Genomic DNA, 16,947 nt, shown 5'->3' with positions numbered 1-16,947 from the left:
AGTCAGATTTCTTGTATTTCTTATAGACTTTGTAAAGTAACATATGTATTGTATATACATTATAAAGTAATTATAAGGCTTGTAATTGAATTGCAATGTTTAAATAAGACATATTAATGTATATAAAGACTACATAAGTACTAGGGATGAATAAAATCTATTACATGTTTTATACTAACTTTGTATAACAACCTAAAGTGTTATGCTTGTATTATATTTAAATTATAATCTTTAAGAAAGAGTTATACTTATAATATAATAATGTAATAATTACTATTGTTGCCTTATAATTTATACAAAAGGTATATTAATGTATATCATACTTAGATTATTTATACAAGCAGTTTACAATTATTGTAAAAGGCATTTCATCTACTTGTAATAATTACATCAGTATGTTTAGAAAGCTATATACATGTCATATTTCTTTTTACTGTATTACAAAGTAGATCAATAATTTTATTTTATACCTAAATGCAACAATTAAAATGTTCTATCAGTTGACGACTCATATTATAGTTGATTACATAATCAACTGCTGAAGATCGAGAGCATAAATGACGCATTTCTCTTCGTCACTTACCTCCTACCTTCACCATCTCCCCAACCCTCTGCCACCAACACTATGTCATTGCTTCTGTTCTCTGAGTCTCTAGTCAAGTCCTCTGCTCGCAAGCGTCGTACCAGCAGGCACTCTGCCTGCAACAACATAGGCAATAAACATCACTTCACTCGTCTCTCCAACCCACTGCTGCGATGCCCGTGCTGGGCCTCAGATCCTGCGATGATGCCACCAACCTGACTACACCGTCCTTCAACGTAAAGCGTAAGCAGCCAGTCCACACCATAATAGCCTGCACAATGTTGCTCATCCCTCTCCTCCCAACTTGTTTGTCTCCCTTCCATCCCTCCCGCTCCTTGCTCTGCGTCTTGTGTTGCCCCTCCTTCGTTGTCTTCCTTTTTTACACTTGCCTTCCTTTTTGCATTCGCATTCGCACATCCACATTGTTGACCAATGCCGAACGACTTCTTCAATAGTTCCATGCATTCGCGTACTACTTCCCGCTCTGCAGCGCAAGCAACACTCGATGAGTACCTGCTTGTGACAACGTCCCTGTACAACTACTCCTATCGTGCCACCCTCTCTCTCACCCGGTACATGCTTTTTTCTCCCACCCACTCAATGTTTGACATCACTTTTGATAGGCCACACCGCGTGCATTTTTCCTCTGTGCCGGGCATGACACTGCATTGAACGGAAGCAGTGACCCACCACTCACGCCGCCTGCACTGAGTCTGTCCGCAACTTCCACGTTGCCTTCTCTCTTCACGTCAGAATGTCCCGGAGATACACTCTTGCGATCCATGGCTCAGCACACCACGCCTCCCATTGCTTGCTGCAGCAAGAGCATGCAGCACACATGCACAGACACAGATTCGCCTGTAGCTCAAATCAGCTTGCTCGACGCTCCGGATCTCAACCCAGTGTACTGCCCACCCTTCCTACATTTGTCATGGTGCATCCCTCTCCTCACTTCAAGTACTTGCACTTGCTAACAATTCTGTCCCTTAGGCAAAAACTGGTCCAACAAATATTCAAAGTATGATTCTCTATGACTAGACTCTCCTTTCCTTCTTTCTCTCTTTTTTCTTACTTGTCTGCATGCTCATTTCACAAATACAATATAAAATGTAATGTAGTAGAATAGAATAAATGCAAGTGTATTAAAATGTTAGTACTTAATTATAAGAGGAAAAAAAGAGAAATAAATGAATACCTGGATTGTAAAATATAATAACTAATTTGAAGTCTTATAAAGCTCTTATAAAGTATAATAATGTCTAACAATATACATACTACTTTTAAAGCTTTACATTAGATTGTATACATTATAAAACTATATTACTCTTGTTAAAATATAAAGTTCTTTTAATATCTTTTCATTTTAGGAGGTTGGATATAAGTTCATTTACATATTGTCAACACTTATAAACCTTATTTATATTGACAATATGTACATATCTTTTTGTATCTTATATAGCTTTTTATGATTTTCTCATTTTGAGAGGTTAGATATATGGTCTTTTATATTTTTTAGAAAATTTATATAATTTATATGTTTATAAGCTAATATAAGCCTTAAGACTTTTTCCTGATGGCACCTGGATTGCCTGTTGCTCATAACATTAAACATAGCTTTCAGTCCAAGATTGGTCCCAACATGCAAATGGCACACACAACAAGAGTTCACATGCAAACACATGTGAAAAACGAAGAAGGCATATGACTGTGGAGTCTCATTTTGCTTTCGCATGGAATCCGAAGCAGACCTTAACCAATCTCTATGACTAGGATATGCCCAATGATTTGATTAGAAAGGGGTTACTAGATTCAAGTACTAGATAATGCGAATCCGACTTCGGATCTGTGCATGGACTCAGCTACGAGAAAAGCAACCAAAATTGAGAAAATTGTGTAATCCCGTAGAAGAGTAACTTGATTAATTGAAAGATAGCAGATGATTGGTTAAAATTATGTGGTGAAAAAAAAGACACACGGATAGGTAGAAACTTGGTACAAGGGCAAAGCAAGAATGTGTGCAGAGACGTACTGTGAATGAGTATGCATGAGCCTGCACTACATCAATACGGAAATATCTTGTACAAGCAACGTGGAATACAATTAGGTGAGGCAAACAAGATGGACTTGGGGCAGCACATGTGTTCGTTGAATTGTGTCCCCTAGATAACGAATCAAATCCGGAAATCCAACAGCAGTAAGTAGTAGGATTCTATCTGTTATCGGATTGCATATCTGAGCAGGATTTCTCGTCAATACATCAACTTCCCTTGTCCTGGTAAGAGGTGGTATCTGGTTTACCTCCGTTCTATCAGAATGAGCGGATGAATACGGGCGTGAAACACACGTGGGTTTAATCACGTGATGGACCTAATAGGAACGGTCCGAACACAGAATTTTCGTTCCAACTTCCAATTTTCTTGTCATATTGGTGAAGCACAACTACTTTACTACATTCCCTCGCAGATGGACCTGGTCCGAGTCATCATGACTCAACGTTCATTTCTTGCATTCTGTGCAAATGATTCGTGGGCTGTACATTTGTCCATTTCCTTGTACAGTTGTACTGAAAGAGGCAATATTGAGTATGGCCTGGTTGTATTTGGGATTCTGCGTTAGTCAAGAGCCTTCTTGGTTCTCTACTTTCATGACACGACTTAGTGCCTAGGGTCTCTAAAACACAGGGTCCTCTTACTATGCTTTACTTATTAGTCTTCTGTGGTGCAGCAAGTACTCTGATGTTGTGACTCTGTTTATCACTTTCCAGACTGATTCTGACACGTTCAGTCGCTGTAAGTCCAGTGGGTAAAAAAATCGTTAGACACTTCCCGTTCAGTTGGCACAAATCATCACTTTTTTGTGTATGCTATTGTCTATAACATGGTAAGAAGGATCGATGGAACTTATACTGTTTCTGACAAGGACCATGGACGGCACTATCGGGACTCCTAACAGACCCGACACAATAATCACAGTTTCAAGTTAAAAGGGCACCATCATGAATGTGAGTGCAATGCTTGTGCCATTATCTGCATTCTTATCCTCTGCAGATTAATGATGAGAAGTGCTGCTCCAATAGTCGACTTGTTGAGAACAGTAGCGATCTTGTCTTGGACTACGTCATGCTTCATGACTCAGTTTATGTGCTCAATTTCGGAAGAATCTTTCTCGCCGTTGGTGGATCCGTACTCACTTCACGAGATCCTTAGTATCGGTAATATGGAAACGTACTTCATGGTGGCCAAGAAACTTGTGCTGGAAATACGGAAAGAGCGCGAGACGCTGCGCAAATATCCCATATTGATTTGCCCAATTTGGATATCAGGCAAATCATTGGTGACTGCAGATCAAATTCATAAACCGGTACGCAAGGGCACAATTCATGGATTTCAACGAATTACCGCCGAATCACGGGCAGAGATGCTCTCCTTTCTACTTTGAGAAGGTGTCCATTGGGGAAGTATATTAAACGATCTGTCAATAGCCTGCGTCGGTTGAATAGACCGCAGTTGTTTGCCGAACATTCGATCCGTGACGCGTACTTCCAGCCGTCTGACTACTTTCGTAGCGATGCAAAAAGACTCGGTATAAACCCCGATCCTTCAGTCGTCAAATTATAAAACGCGAATAGCTCAATCTCTTCTCGCAGTGTTGTTAGCAATCATGCCTTCCATCGAAGTCCCTCAAGGGTAAGCTCTTCGTGCTTTCTTCAACTCGAACCGGACTTTATGCGCGCGTTGTAGTTATTCCTACGTACTCGCTGCAGCAACGTCGTCGATCCTGCTCAATGCGTACCAAGTGTACAACGTCACCAAGGCACGCAAGGCCGCTAATATTGCGTATCCCCAAGGTCAGTCATATTTGGCCATAACATTTAGCGGTCGCTGAACAGTCATTTCAATTCAGCGTACGCTGAGAAAGCAGAGGCGATGTCGTCAGTCGCAGCCTATCGGTTCAATTGCGCACAACGTAAATATATATAATAGTATCTCACCGTTGGATAATTATTGATACATTCAAATAAGGTGCACACCAGAACACGCTTGAGAGCGCTCCTCACGTTATTTTGAGGTATGTTGTTTGTTTATTTGGCGATAACTTACTCATGATCTTACATGATAGCACCCTTGTCACTGGTTTGAAGTATCCATATCTTGCTGCTGCCCTCGGTGGTACCTGGATTGCAGGCAGGTTCTTTTACACAATCGGGTATTCTACTGGTGATCCTGATAAGGTGAGAGTTTTTTCATGAATTAATTCTCGTCTGCGGTAGGTTTATCTCGCCAATTACAGCGTAATAAGAGAGGCGGTTTCCTGGGCGGTTTAGGCTTCCTTGGTCAGTACATCGACTACTGTTGTCCAGTCCGATTCTTACTAAATATCCTTTATGTCGAATCTAGGACTGATTGTTTCTACGGGATATACCGTGTCCCAGTTTATAAAGGAAGGTCTGTAGGCAGTCTGTCTCTTTCCTATTGTCTTACAGACTGTGTATACCAAATTATTTTATTAATCGTGCGGGCTAAAGTGTTTTGTAGTATCTATTTATTGGAAGCACTGGAAAATAATGGCACCGTCTGCGTGATTGGACACATTATCAATTATAAGAGTTTGATCGTGTTATCTTTAGTCTCCTTCACCTTTGCGGAGGAGTACCTGTGATAAATTGCTGGACCAGGTTCATGATCTGGGATACCTACAAACATTGAAATGCAGTGCTACTCCTTACGCGTTAAACGTTCCAAGGTCCACATTTACTTGATAGGTCTAGGTCCTGCAATGCGGTATTTTGTACGTATTACACAAGGCACTCCCACCAAAGAAGTTTCCTCTTGATTCTATCTGGACTGCTTTTAGCGCAACAAGAAAACTGTCTTAGACCGTATTTAAACTAGTGATATATTTCACAATTAATGCGATGGAAATCCAGATATGCTGCTATTAGTGTAGCAAATAGAAGTCTAAAAAAATCCACAATTATGATTCTCAGAACGACCAAAGAGTGTTCCGGCTCTTTGAAAGAACCCCGAAGCATTACACCCAAACGCAAAAACATCATAGAGACGCTTTATTCGTTCAGCACTGGTCGAAACGGCCTGAGATGGCCGTTACGATTGATCGGATAACGGTGAGGTTTGTCGAATCTACAAACTTCTGTAGGACCACGCATATGCAGAAGTGAATTGGATGTGCGGAATTTAGACAAAACTGGGTACGACCAACGATGGAAATAGGGACTGGCGCAGCATCCGTCACCGTTGACCGCAACAACAACCGCGGATAAGCTTATCCGCGGCTAAAATTCCCACGGCTACCGCAGTAGCCGCGGTTAAGCAAACCTTCGCTCGATACCTGGTGTAAGTTTTGCTCTTTTAATTTTCTTATCACACTTTTTGTAGTTACATGTCAATCAATATGTACTATTAACTCCACTAATTAGTATGGGTATAACAACATTAAAATATACAAAGAAAAAATATAAATAATTGAAAAATTAATGCAAGTAATTGAAAATATACTTAAGAACTGGTAGTTTGAGATGTTTTAGCTTCAAGAATTGAAAAAGCATCATTAATATTAGAAAAAAGTGGGGTATCATTTCAAGATCCAACAGCCATTTGATGAAGGAGAGTTTCTTTAAGCCTGCCTGATCAAACCAGTGCACAGAGACATTGTAATGGTCATATGCTGGTGACTTCCATTTGTCTCTACTGGCAGCTTCAATACAGTATAATTAGCAGTGATACTTGGGTAAATAAAGTATATAATGCACCAATAATCTCTTCATCACTTAAAACCTAAACTTGATCATCTGTCTGATCATATATAGAAGTCTTCACTCTTCTCCAGGTTTTTGGTGCAGAAAGCTGTACAGGCAGAGCTTCTCCTGTGATAGAAGCAGCTGCAGCATCTATGAATGATGCTGGTGTGGGTGATGAAATGATGCCAACTGGCACTCGAGACATATTGTAATTTTGGATGAAATGAGAGTGAGGAGATGTTGGTGAATTGATTTGAGACATTTTTTTTGACTTTTTGTGTAGTTGAATTAACAGAATGAATGAAAGTAGTTGGTTTATTTTTTTCTACTGCAATAATGCGGCTACCGCGAAATCTGCGGTAGCCGTGGGAATCTTATCCGCGGTTAGCATATCCGCGAGAATCTTAACCGCGGTGCGGATCCGCGGTTAGAGCTATCCGCGCCAGTCCCTAGATGGAAATATGCAAGCTTTTCTACGTGCGGTCACCTGATGCGATGAAGAAGCACGGGACCGTGGCGGGCTTTCCCGCGCACGTCAATGTAATTCTGCTGACGCTGGTATTTACTATTTTAAATGGATGTAAGCATGAAAGAAATCTGACAAATGAAGCATTCAATATGCAATTCATGCTGCGCCTAAGCGATCGAAGTGGTCATTAAGATGAGCAACAGCTGACGTATGCCTGCTGTGTTTGATGGGTAGTTTCACTGCGCAAAGTGCAAGAAATGTTAATATTTTTTCGATCTCGCGCAGATTGAAGGCGGTCGACATGATTCTCGAATCAATGCCTTTCTAGGGCTAGGACAATATCGAAGACGATTAGTGCTCCAATCGTCCCGACTGAATGCATTGAAAAGTGTCGTCGAGTACGGTGTCCACACACGTGAGAAATTCGTTCCATAGATCCACGTCGAACGTTCGATGCATGGCGACGCGTACCTCTCAAGCCGATCGCACTTTCCCACCTGCGCAATAAAGACCCACATATAAAAGAAGATCCAACCTATCACTTTTCCGAACACAAGAAACAACCTTCGATTTTCTCTCAGTTACAGTACATCCAATAGCCATGCCGTCCATTGATGTGCCTCAAGGGTACGTCAGCACGCTTTGTTTCGCCTTTGCTTGTGGCGCAAACCTTATTTTTATACTATAGTTATTCCTACGTGCTCGCAGCAGCAGCATCGACAATAGTGCTTAATGCATACCAGACCATCAACGTCGGTAGAGCGCGCAAGGCCGCAAAGGTGCCATACCCACAAGGTTAATTCCATATCGTGATGAATAAATTTAATGTCGATTACTGATCCAAAATTTCAAATCAGCATATGCCGAAAAAGCAGAGGCTGCGTCATCCCCTGCTGCCTATCGTTTTAACTGCGCACAACGTAAGTATGAAATGAAGCTCGCCGATAAATAATCACTTATCTATTCGATAAAGGCGCACACCAGAACACTCTCGAGAGCGTCCCTCATGTCATCCTCAGGTAAACTAGTTTCAATTAAGCAAGAGGAATTTTCTCATTATCCTCTATAACAGCGTGCTTGTCACAGGCTTGAAATACCCGCACCTCGCTGCTGCTCTCGGCGGCGCCTGGGTTATAGGTAAAGTTTTGTATACGATCGGCTATTCTACTGGCGATCCAAATAAGGTACGTGTGGATAATCGTTATTGGTAGTTCGAGGTACAAAAGTCTTAATCCGTTTTGTATAGCGCAACACCAGAGGCGGTGTCTTGGGCAGTTTCAGCCAACTTGGTCAGTAAACGACTGCTGTCATCCATTCCGTGATTTACTAATATAATTATTAATTTACTTATAGGACTGCTTAGTACCACCCTGTACACTGTATACCAGTTCTTGCAGGCGGGACTGTAAAGAATTCAACTTCGTTTACCGTTTTAAAAGCATGTCTACACCACTCTATTACAATAAATTGACCCATTATATTTGCATTGTTTTCACATTGAGTGGAGTGGACGCGTTACGTCATTACGCCTTAATCTGGATGATCGACAGTTGGCTGGGGTCAATCAATGTACACCTGTGACCTGACACAAGTCGACAGACACCCCACTTGTCTTCCATGTCTGGCTCCAGCTCCTTTCCTACTTATAAAATTAATCCTTGTCTGCGAACTGTCACCTCGGTTCTATACTGTGCGGTCAGATAAGCCTCTGTGAATTCAAGGTGATGGCGTATTCTGGTGCAGCGGCAACTGACGCGGGCATATGTATGTCGTCAATATTAATGCCTCTTTATCAGTTATTCCCTGGTTGACTTCATTCCGTCCTCTACTTGATGTATGGCTTTGTTTGCTACGTTTAACTCCATTCAAATTGCATAGGCACTTGCTGCGTTGTAGCAATTTCCACATTTTGTTACCAGAGTGCGTGACAGTCTGGCTGCTATCACTTGACAGGAGACGTTTCCTTCTTTTTCCTTTTTTTAAATTCTTTTTGCGATATCCAGGAAATTACGGTGCAGGATCTCCGACTTCCGCGCCATGTGGAGGCCCACGGGGCTGCTGCGGCTCCTGTTTCGACGATGGCGATGACGAGGACGACTTTGATCGTGCACAACGCAAAGAGCGTGAGAGGCAGCAGAAGAAGGCGGGAAAGCGATCTCAACAGGAAGAAGAATTTCCTCGTGAGGAAATTGGAGAAATCGTTACAAATCAGCCAGCACCCGCCGATGCAATGCGGACTCCGGACGCCGCAGCAGGCAATCCTGTTGCAGAACCTAATTCAACTTCTACGCAGCCGCGGACATAGTGTCTTGCTTGACGGTTTCATACACTGACGGCAGTCATTGTAATTTGCTCGACACTGATATACTTCGTTTCCGAGCTGTTAATCTTTGGCTTGGTGGCTTCCTTTGATGTGTACTTGTACAGGACGACGGTCGTTGTATTATTTATGCAAGTCTGAGTTACCTGATTTCCGAACTGCTATCTTCGCCTCTTGTACCGGATTGTATCCTTCGTGACGTCATGATACATTTGCTGTAAGTGGAATACAACTACTACAAGTGATATCGACCACGTTGTCTGCTTTTGATACTCTTGGATCATTTTCCATCGGATCTAGACGGTGAGTCCTCCGGTTGGATTCGCATGACAGATACTAATCGACTTCAGGTAGGCTATGTCCGAATGCACGTTCGGGATACGTCATAATAGTGCGCACAGTTCCCCTGCAAGAATCAAACCAAATCGTTCCCCTCCAGTTCAGCTTTCGACGTATCTGATTCTAGCTTTGGACGCCGTTTCTCAATTTGCATTCAAGCGCATCGCGAATCAAACTAACCTCGTCGTGTCCGGATTGGGAGCGCTCTCATCCGTCAGTACATACTCTCGTACCAATACCATGGTGCAAAGCAGAGTCTCGATCTGAGTAGACTCTTCCCCAAATCTATTCGATGGTATCAAGTCACACTGTATTAGTGCCAACCGTCTCATGCTCCGCCTAGGTCGGTCCGCACATTGGCTTGTTCCGGGTACGATGTCCGAGGAACACCAAAACATAGAACGAAAGCAGATGTGCGTAGCGATCGTCCGGAAGACGGCCGTGCATAACATAGCGTTCTTCCAGTGCCCCATATATAAAAGAGCGCTAAGTGCACATTTCAATAGTGTTCCCAATTACTGTCGGTCATTGAAGTCAAACGGTCCTTTCGTTCACTATATCCTTATGCGGGTGACATACGCATATCCTCTCGTCCCTGTTGCCAACTTTATTTCCTTCTTCCTAGCCTTGATCCCCTTGCCTTGGCTTCTCCAGAAATGTAACATAGCTGCTTGTACACGTTCCGTATGGTTGGCATTGTTATGCGTCATCACCGGAGCAAACACCATTATATGGGCTGACAACGTCAGCATCACTGCTGTTATTTGGTGCGATATTAGTGAGTGTACACCGTTTCCCAAATTCGTTTCATGTATATCATCGTCTCTAGCTGTCAGAGTTAGTCACGCGGCTGTTCTCGCAAACTTAACGACACTCTTTGCAATGACAAGGCGTGTATGCATTATAGTGCAGAACCATAATCTATTATCACCGTCCCAAGTATGTTCAGCCCTCCGCTTTATCTGACACTTATTAATGTGGTCGCTTAGAAACAACGTGCAAAGTTGTTTGATCTCTTCTTTTGCATTGTAGTTCCAGTGATATCGGTCGTGCTCTGTATGTTTCATTTTGCAACAGTTCACTGTAATGATTCTTCAATTGCTTCCAAAATGCATTTACACACGCGATTTAGCATGGTTCATTCAGAGTCATCGTTTTACCATTACCGAAGGATTAGGATGTGCCTTTGCGTATTACAATATGCCGCTCAGTATAGCACTGTACGAAGGCTGGCTTCTCGTCTTTCCAGCTGTTTCTGCGGTATATGCATGTAGGTTGCAAAAAAGAGTTTATGTCCGGAGAATAATTATCTTCTCCACACTGCTTGCAGGCTTTATTTTCCGAGCTCTCATACGTCGTAGTAATGCCGTACGTGAGGTCACTCAATTGGACCCTGATGTTTCCTTGGATCAGTATCCCAAAGTGATCGCTCTCGGGTGCGGGCAGTGTTTTATAACACTCCCATGTATAATCTATAAATTCACCACGAACATCATTCGGAACATGGACCACGGTTTTTTTTCGTGGAAAGGTCTCCCAGACGATCACAAGGATATTTCGACAATTTTACTACACCCAATATCCAAGTTCACAAGAGACGACATCATAATGCTCCAATGGGATAGATGGGTCAATGTGTTCAGTGCTGTTGTATTCTTCCTTTTCTACGGTGTTTCGAAGACAATGTGGGCCAGCTATTGGAAGCGGTTTATAATTTCCATGAACCATCTTGGTATTCGATTGCCCGCAGAGATCACCCAAAAGGGAACAGAAAAGGAAACGAATAATACTGCCCCGGAAATGGCCTTTAATGTACCATCGAGTGATCAAAGTTCCATGGCTCAAACGTAAGTACAGTATGAGAGATTGTTCAATATCACTCGCTGAAACGTATAACAGGGAAAACACACGTACGTCGCGATTTGCAGACTTCGAGGAGAATGTGTCGAATCAGGAAGAGCACCTGCATGAGTAATACAAAGGCGAAGAACTGTGTATTCGAGTCAAACCCACTTTCCCTCCTGTGGAAGTGGCTGGTATTAATTTATTGGTCCACTATATTTTTACACAGAATCTGTATTTTTTTATTTGTGGGGAAAATATGTCGGCGCAGTTGGTGTGATGATATATAGAGAATTCAAGAAAATAGAGATATCTAACTGGTTGCAGAGGGTTCATTGTTTGTGTAATGTCTATCTTGACTAAACTGATCTTGCCAAATAAGTACGGTAGCGATGCGCGTCATGTGCCCCAGTAGTTGCTGTCAGCTTTTCAGTCTGTTGACTCTGTTCTTCCCTCCTGTGAAAGAAATCTGCAGTGCGTCGCACTTCTGGTTGTTCCTGTCATCGTACAATCCGACTCTAGGGTCTTTCTGGCAGGGTCATCCTGCGCTGTTAATTCAAGACGCTGATATGAGTCATATTCTTGTTGTTAACATCACCTATGACCAAAGGTCGCTATACGGAATCTGGATTGTATTATGTGGGAAGTGTACACCTTAGCAGTTGCTCCGTCTCCTCGAAAGACATTTTTGCTTACATATTCAATGCTTGACACGGCGACCAATGTTTTATCTAGAAGATCAAGGCCTGCCTGATAGGGATATGTGCTACGAGATAAAGTCGTGCCTGATCGGGCATTAATTTGTCTCGCTTAAAGTGATTGCGACTTTTCGTTGTACTTTAGGCGCCTCAGAATCCAGACGGACAGAGCTGAGAACACGCACTACTCGGCTTTCTCGACATCTCTCACTCCTTTAAACCGTATCTTCTTCCTTAAGGCTGCTCAGTCTCTGAGCTCGCGAGAAAATCGTCAATATTTTGACGTGGAGCAATTCCTGAATGCCCTCGAGACCGTCCTGCCAGTGACCGCACCGAAATTCATATTGACTTCTTATCTGTCGTAACATGCAGGTTACTTACGCTTACCCCCTCGTTCCAATCGCCAACTTCCTGTCCTTCATCATCGTCTTAATTCCTTTACCGTGGCTCCTCCAGCATTGGAACACCGGAGCATGGACACATTCTGTCTGGTCCGCTCTACTTTGCTTCATTACCGGGGTAAATACCATTATATGGGCAGACAATGCGCAAATCACGGCCGTCGCGTGGTGCGATATCAGTAAGCAATTTTCATTAGCTCTTGTCCATTTAATACGAGTTGAGACGCTGTTCTAGCCGTCAGAATTTTCCATGCTGGGAGTCTTGCGATCGTTACCACGAACTTCGTGATGGCAAGACGCCTATTTCTTATAGTAAACATGCGAAATGCCTCGTCGGTGATTGACGTAAGCTTGCTTCACCATCGTTAATTCGAACACGGACTCAATCTTCCTGCAGAAGAGAAAGGCGAGACTATTTGATCTCTTTGTGTCCATTGGGATTCCTGTATTATCCGTTGCACTCTGTACGTTTTATTATCCGATTCTTTTCTCTTCTGGAATAATCTCAAGGCATATCTCAGCATGGTTCATTCAAGGACACCGCTTTTCCATTATCGAGGGCCTTGGTTGTTTCTTTGCATACTACATAACACCACTCTACATAGCACTATACGAAGGATGGCTTCTTCTCTTTGCAATCCTAGCTGCATTTTACAGTTGTGAGTGTAGCAGACTCTGCATGTCCCCTATCACACGAAATAAGACATTTCCACCGCATATTGAAGGTTTGATCCTCCGTACACTTATACGGCGCAGGAATGCTCTACGTGAGGTCACAAAAGTAAACCCGGAAATCTCGCTTGATCACTTCCGTACGGTAATCGCATTGGCATGCGCGGAGTGTCTTTTTACACTGCCGTGCAGTATCTACATATTCGTCATGAACGTCGACCACGGAATATTTCCTTGGAAAGGTTTAGCAGACGCACATTGGGGATTCTCGGCTATTTGGCAGATCCCACAGGCAGAACTCGGGAGGAACGAGATAATCCTTGTGCAATGGGATAGCTGGATCACCGTCTTCAATGCTCTTGTGTTTTTCGTCTTCTTCGGGTTTACCAAAGCGATGTGGACTGACTACTGGAAAAGACTGTCATTGGTTGCTGGACGTCCGGGATTACGAATTCTCCAAAAAAGTACAAGTGGCTCTGCCGTCGGGGTACGAAATTCTGTACCGCCGATGGTATTCCATATCAACACCAACACGAGTGCCTTGACACGAGTGTGAGTGAGCAATCGAAATGTACGGCAATAAATGACTCAGGCTTTTCATAGGGAAGAGATTTTCGCATCGCAAGCGGGAGAATTAGAGACAAGCAGACATAGTCAAGAAAAGTCTGAGTCGACTGATTACGAGAATCAGGCCAATGATTTATGGAAAGTTAGTGATCGAGTGTGAATGCGGCAGTTGTATGGCTAGTTTCTCTTTTCTCTCATTATGACGCCTATGCTGTGACTATTGTGGTGCAGTCTAGTAGGGCATGCTGTAGAAGGGGACAGAAATTAAACTAACAGAATCCAGAATTGGCATATAAATAATGTTTTGGTTATATCTGAAATTCTCCTTGTTGCTTATCCCAACGGACTGACAGCAACAACAGAAGCTCATGTTAAAGTTTAACTACACAGAACTGTTTTTGATATGTAAACCCGATCGGTCACTGCCCAACAAAACGGTATTTTGACTCTTCTGTTTGGCTAGATTATATACAACAAAGCAACTGTCTAACTTATTGCTAATAGAACATCAGACAGCTTCAGGACCACTTGCACTCGCACCGAAGTCAGGCTTGGACGACGTTCCCTCCAAGCCCTACCAGGAAAAAAGTATCAGACGAAATTCTTTTGCAGGACAATTAAAGAACTCTGGAGAATCCCCTTTGGTTTCTGGGACGATGAACTCACGTCAATTTCTACTCTGCACTCAATCCCTCGCGATCGTGAGATCTGAAAGTCGTATTTGTTACCCAAGCTATCAACATATGGTTGAAACGTGCTCTCACCTTGCGGGATCCAACATTTGAGTTAATAGAAGAGCCGTTGCGAATAGAAGCAAGATTTTCCAAGTGTATACTCTGGAGACCTTGGTCTTCAGTAAGTCGGTTGCGAAGACCTGAGCGAGCGTTCAAACTGATTTAAGTCTTTAGCGAAAATCGAGTAATATCCATACAGGGCTAACGAACGTAGCAAGCAAGCTATTGACATAAGCTACCAAGAGTATATAAGTGGGCCTGTAGAACAAGTGCAAAAATGACATACTTTTCGGCATAATGAGATCTGCGAGCAGATAAATAAGGGAAGCGGGTTGTACTTGTGCACCGACCAGACCAACAACGCCGACAAGACTGGTTAGTAGCCCTGTGCTGATCGTGTACATGACAAGCCGATTAATAATCGAATCTGTCCTCCTGAATCCGGATCGGCTTCTCCACAGAAGAACGATTAATGAGGTAGCGATACAGGTGTCAGTAACAACGACTTGTGCATTCATAGCACGCTCGGTGTTTAAGACGGAGAAGAGTTGTGCAAAATCGGTAAAGTTGTAAATTTGTCCAAAGTAGACCAACGTGATCGTAAACTGGGCTGCTATGAGAATTATCAGAAAGGCAGTCAACAATTTGCTCTTGTTGCTCACTGAACAGAAGTCAGTATTTATACTCTTAAGAACGTTCTGTATTACTTACAGTGCCACACGCGAGCGACGAAGATGCTCTGCACCATTGCGTTGATTACTGCAGAGATTGGAGCCTCATCAAAGATAAGACTGTAAAATCCGGTGCGTCAATTATTTTTCCTGATATGAATGATATACGACGCACTGTTGTGGGCGAGTTATAAACTCAAAGTTACCAAACTCCTTCACAAAGTACATGTACAATGCCTTCATTAGAAGGATTTGATGAACTACATCGAGTATCCATACAACAAGGGTGTACAACTTGAGCCAGAGCTTCTCTGTCTTCCAATATTTCTGAGGCAAGAGAAACTCGTCAGTTTACCTTTCGGCATGCCGAATCGGAACCTTGCCTCATAGTAGTAATACAGTTGAAGACAACAGCCTCCCCACAGACTAAGAGGAGCAGGATAAGCATTCTACCTGGCAGCAAGTATATGGACTCAGAGTTTAAAACGTACACGGAAGAAAATCTGAAAGTAGAATAATCAGATCTATGCCCAAGATGCATCATAACGACATACATTCCAGCAAGGAATAGACACCCATACTAAGCAAGCCGTAAGCCTAGAATGTACAAGTATGCCTTGAACCCACTCACAGTACTATCAACAGAGGTATCAGACGCCGTATGCTCCATGATAGCAAGCAGGACGGAGGTTGGGTCTTGCGAGCTGAGAACCAGGCGCGGCCGCTTTAAACATTTTGCAAACAGGAAGGGTCAGAAATGATCCTGGCTCACTCTTGAATATCGTAATAGATTAACGCATATGCATAGTCAGACTTGCCAAGTCGAAGCGTTCAAATGAGGCGCGTACGCCAGGATCAGCTACTACCACTGTCTTCCATTTGATCGGGAAACATTTGTGTCGTTTCCATTGAGGTGCAAAGGTAAATCGATCAATACCGCGTAAATAAGCTTCGTTCCGTAGAACCTGTGAGGGCCTGCAGAGAGTAATAATATAAACTGTCAAAGAATGTCTTAGCCATAGGACTGTTATTGGCCTCCTTGCTCTTGTGAGGAGTAAATGTGTCTTATGAAGGAACGAAGAAAGTCTAGCTATGTTGCAAGGACATCTTCCGACGAAACATTTGATTGAGTCTTCCGGGCTCAGACGGACATGATTCATACCTCTAGAACTATCAAGTGATCCGAGCTCACCGATGGTCCGTTGACCGACACCACCTCGTCAAGGTAATTTGAAGGTTGATCATCTTAATCGGCGTCAGCTCCGTCATACCCTCCGTTCCCGAGAGCAGTTTGTCTGTACCTGTAAGCGATATTTGCTTTTAGTTCCAGATTGCATACTGAGGAAAGTTGCATCCAAAAGTGAAATCCGGATGGCCCGCTGTGCATCGCATCATTCGACATACGGCTATAAGTCAAACTGAATTGAGCCTACGTTGTGTAACTTGTATTCCACTGGTTGGCCCTGTACCTGGTTGCGGTTGCAGGAGAAAATTTAACCTCGACTGATCTAGACTAGTCACTGTCTTCGACCCGTCAACTGTTGAAAATGTGCTCTGTTACGATGATTTAGTGATTAAGCCAGATGACTTGATCCTGCACGCTCTCTCCAGAGTTTTTGCGATTGGGATAACGGGTCGGATTCGGAAGTCAAATAAGAATTACGTAAGATACAAATAAGTACCAACAAACGAGTTCTCTTTGTTCTCCCCACAAGCAACTTTCGTCAGGTCCGCCATGAGCGCTGATTCAATGATCGCGAAAACTCGAATTTTCCCGATATTCATGGGTTGATGGGAATGTTTAATCACGGAAGCTTTACAGTAGTGACAAAGAGAGATCTATCTACTACCTTGACCTAATTAAAGAACTTGGACACGCAACCGACCTGATGC

At 43.0% G+C, this 16,947-nt stretch overlaps 6 protein-coding genes across 6 annotated transcripts; 4 read left to right on the top strand and 2 right to left on the bottom strand.

Moving 5' to 3' along the window:
* Window positions 1-723: 723 nt before the first annotated feature.
* FOMMEDRAFT_160087 (uncharacterized protein) lies at window positions 724-1,367 on the bottom strand (the record flags this gene model as incomplete). The annotated part of the gene is made up of 2 exons (XM_007269949.1): window positions 724-1,114; window positions 1,198-1,367. The coding sequence occupies 2 exons, from the start codon at window positions 1,365-1,367 to the stop codon at window positions 724-726; spliced, it is 561 nt and encodes a 186-aa protein (XP_007270011.1).
* Window positions 1,368-3,699: 2,332 nt separating this feature from the next.
* Window positions 3,700-4,832, top strand: FOMMEDRAFT_112727 (uncharacterized protein; the record flags this gene model as incomplete). Its single annotated transcript, XM_007269948.1, has 6 exons — window positions 3,700-4,165; window positions 4,230-4,269; window positions 4,324-4,430; window positions 4,487-4,549; window positions 4,606-4,651; window positions 4,703-4,832. Exons 2-6 carry the CDS (start codon window positions 4,244-4,246, stop codon window positions 4,830-4,832), a joined length of 372 nt encoding a protein of 123 aa, XP_007270010.1. The 5' UTR covers window positions 3,700-4,165; window positions 4,230-4,243.
* A 2,592-nt stretch (window positions 4,833-7,424) lies between these two features.
* FOMMEDRAFT_93606 (membrane-associated proteins in eicosanoid and glutathione metabolism) lies at window positions 7,425-8,021 on the top strand (the record flags this gene model as incomplete). The annotated part of the gene is made up of 4 exons (XM_007269894.1): window positions 7,425-7,605; window positions 7,668-7,730; window positions 7,784-7,829; window positions 7,883-8,021. The coding sequence occupies 4 exons, from the start codon at window positions 7,425-7,427 to the stop codon at window positions 8,019-8,021; spliced, it is 429 nt and encodes a 142-aa protein (XP_007269956.1).
* Window positions 8,022-8,425: 404 nt separating this feature from the next.
* On the top strand, window positions 8,426-9,520 carry FOMMEDRAFT_142652 (uncharacterized protein). Its single transcript, XM_007269947.1, has 3 exons — window positions 8,426-8,574; window positions 8,689-9,433; window positions 9,485-9,520. Coding segments are annotated over exons 1-2 (429 nt in total). The 5' UTR covers window positions 8,426-8,572; the 3' UTR covers window positions 9,116-9,433; window positions 9,485-9,520.
* A 2,873-nt stretch (window positions 9,521-12,393) lies between these two features.
* Window positions 12,394-13,467, top strand: FOMMEDRAFT_38579 (fungal pheromone STE3G-protein-coupled receptor; the record flags this gene model as incomplete). Its single annotated transcript, XM_007269826.1, has 5 exons — window positions 12,394-12,589; window positions 12,646-12,755; window positions 12,808-12,874; window positions 12,932-13,069; window positions 13,136-13,467. Coding segments are annotated over 5 exons (843 nt in total), but the record flags the coding sequence as incomplete, so codon positions are not given.
* Window positions 13,468-14,085: 618 nt separating this feature from the next.
* FOMMEDRAFT_148554 (uncharacterized protein) lies at window positions 14,086-16,655 on the bottom strand. The gene is made up of 15 exons (XM_007269946.1): window positions 16,488-16,655; window positions 16,356-16,433; window positions 16,217-16,299; window positions 15,873-16,161; window positions 15,686-15,817; window positions 15,609-15,634; window positions 15,546-15,557; window positions 15,438-15,480; window positions 15,230-15,381; window positions 15,095-15,174; window positions 14,670-15,044; window positions 14,594-14,618; window positions 14,414-14,540; window positions 14,316-14,357; window positions 14,086-14,223 (listed from the first exon to the last, which is right to left on the bottom strand). Exons 5-15 carry the CDS (start codon window positions 15,722-15,724, stop codon window positions 14,158-14,160), a joined length of 987 nt encoding a protein of 328 aa, XP_007270008.1. The 5' UTR covers window positions 15,725-15,817; window positions 15,873-16,161; window positions 16,217-16,299; window positions 16,356-16,433; window positions 16,488-16,655; the 3' UTR covers window positions 14,086-14,157.
* Between the last annotated feature and the right edge of the window lie 292 nt (window positions 16,656-16,947).

This window comes from Fomitiporia mediterranea (assembly GCF_000271605.1).
Source record: "Fomitiporia mediterranea MF3/22 unplaced genomic scaffold FOMMEscaffold_11, whole genome shotgun sequence".
Taxonomy (NCBI): domain Eukaryota; kingdom Fungi; phylum Basidiomycota; class Agaricomycetes; order Hymenochaetales; family Hymenochaetaceae; genus Fomitiporia; species Fomitiporia mediterranea.
Note: the sequence above shows the minus strand (reverse complement) of the source record. Positions and strands in the feature narration are given on the sequence as shown.

Coding starts and splice junctions, on each gene's coding strand:
- FOMMEDRAFT_148554 (XM_007269946.1), bottom strand. CDS start 15,724: ATGGAGCATACGGCGTCTGATACCTCTGTTGATAGTACT. Junction 15,635..15,685: donor ATACCTCTGTTGATAGTACT/GTGAGTGGGTTC, acceptor CGGCTTGCTTAG/TATGGGTGTCTATTCCTTGC. Junction 15,045..15,094: donor CGTCGCTCGCGTGTGGCACT/GTAAGTAATACA, acceptor ACTTCTGTTCAG/TGAGCAACAAGAGCAAATTG.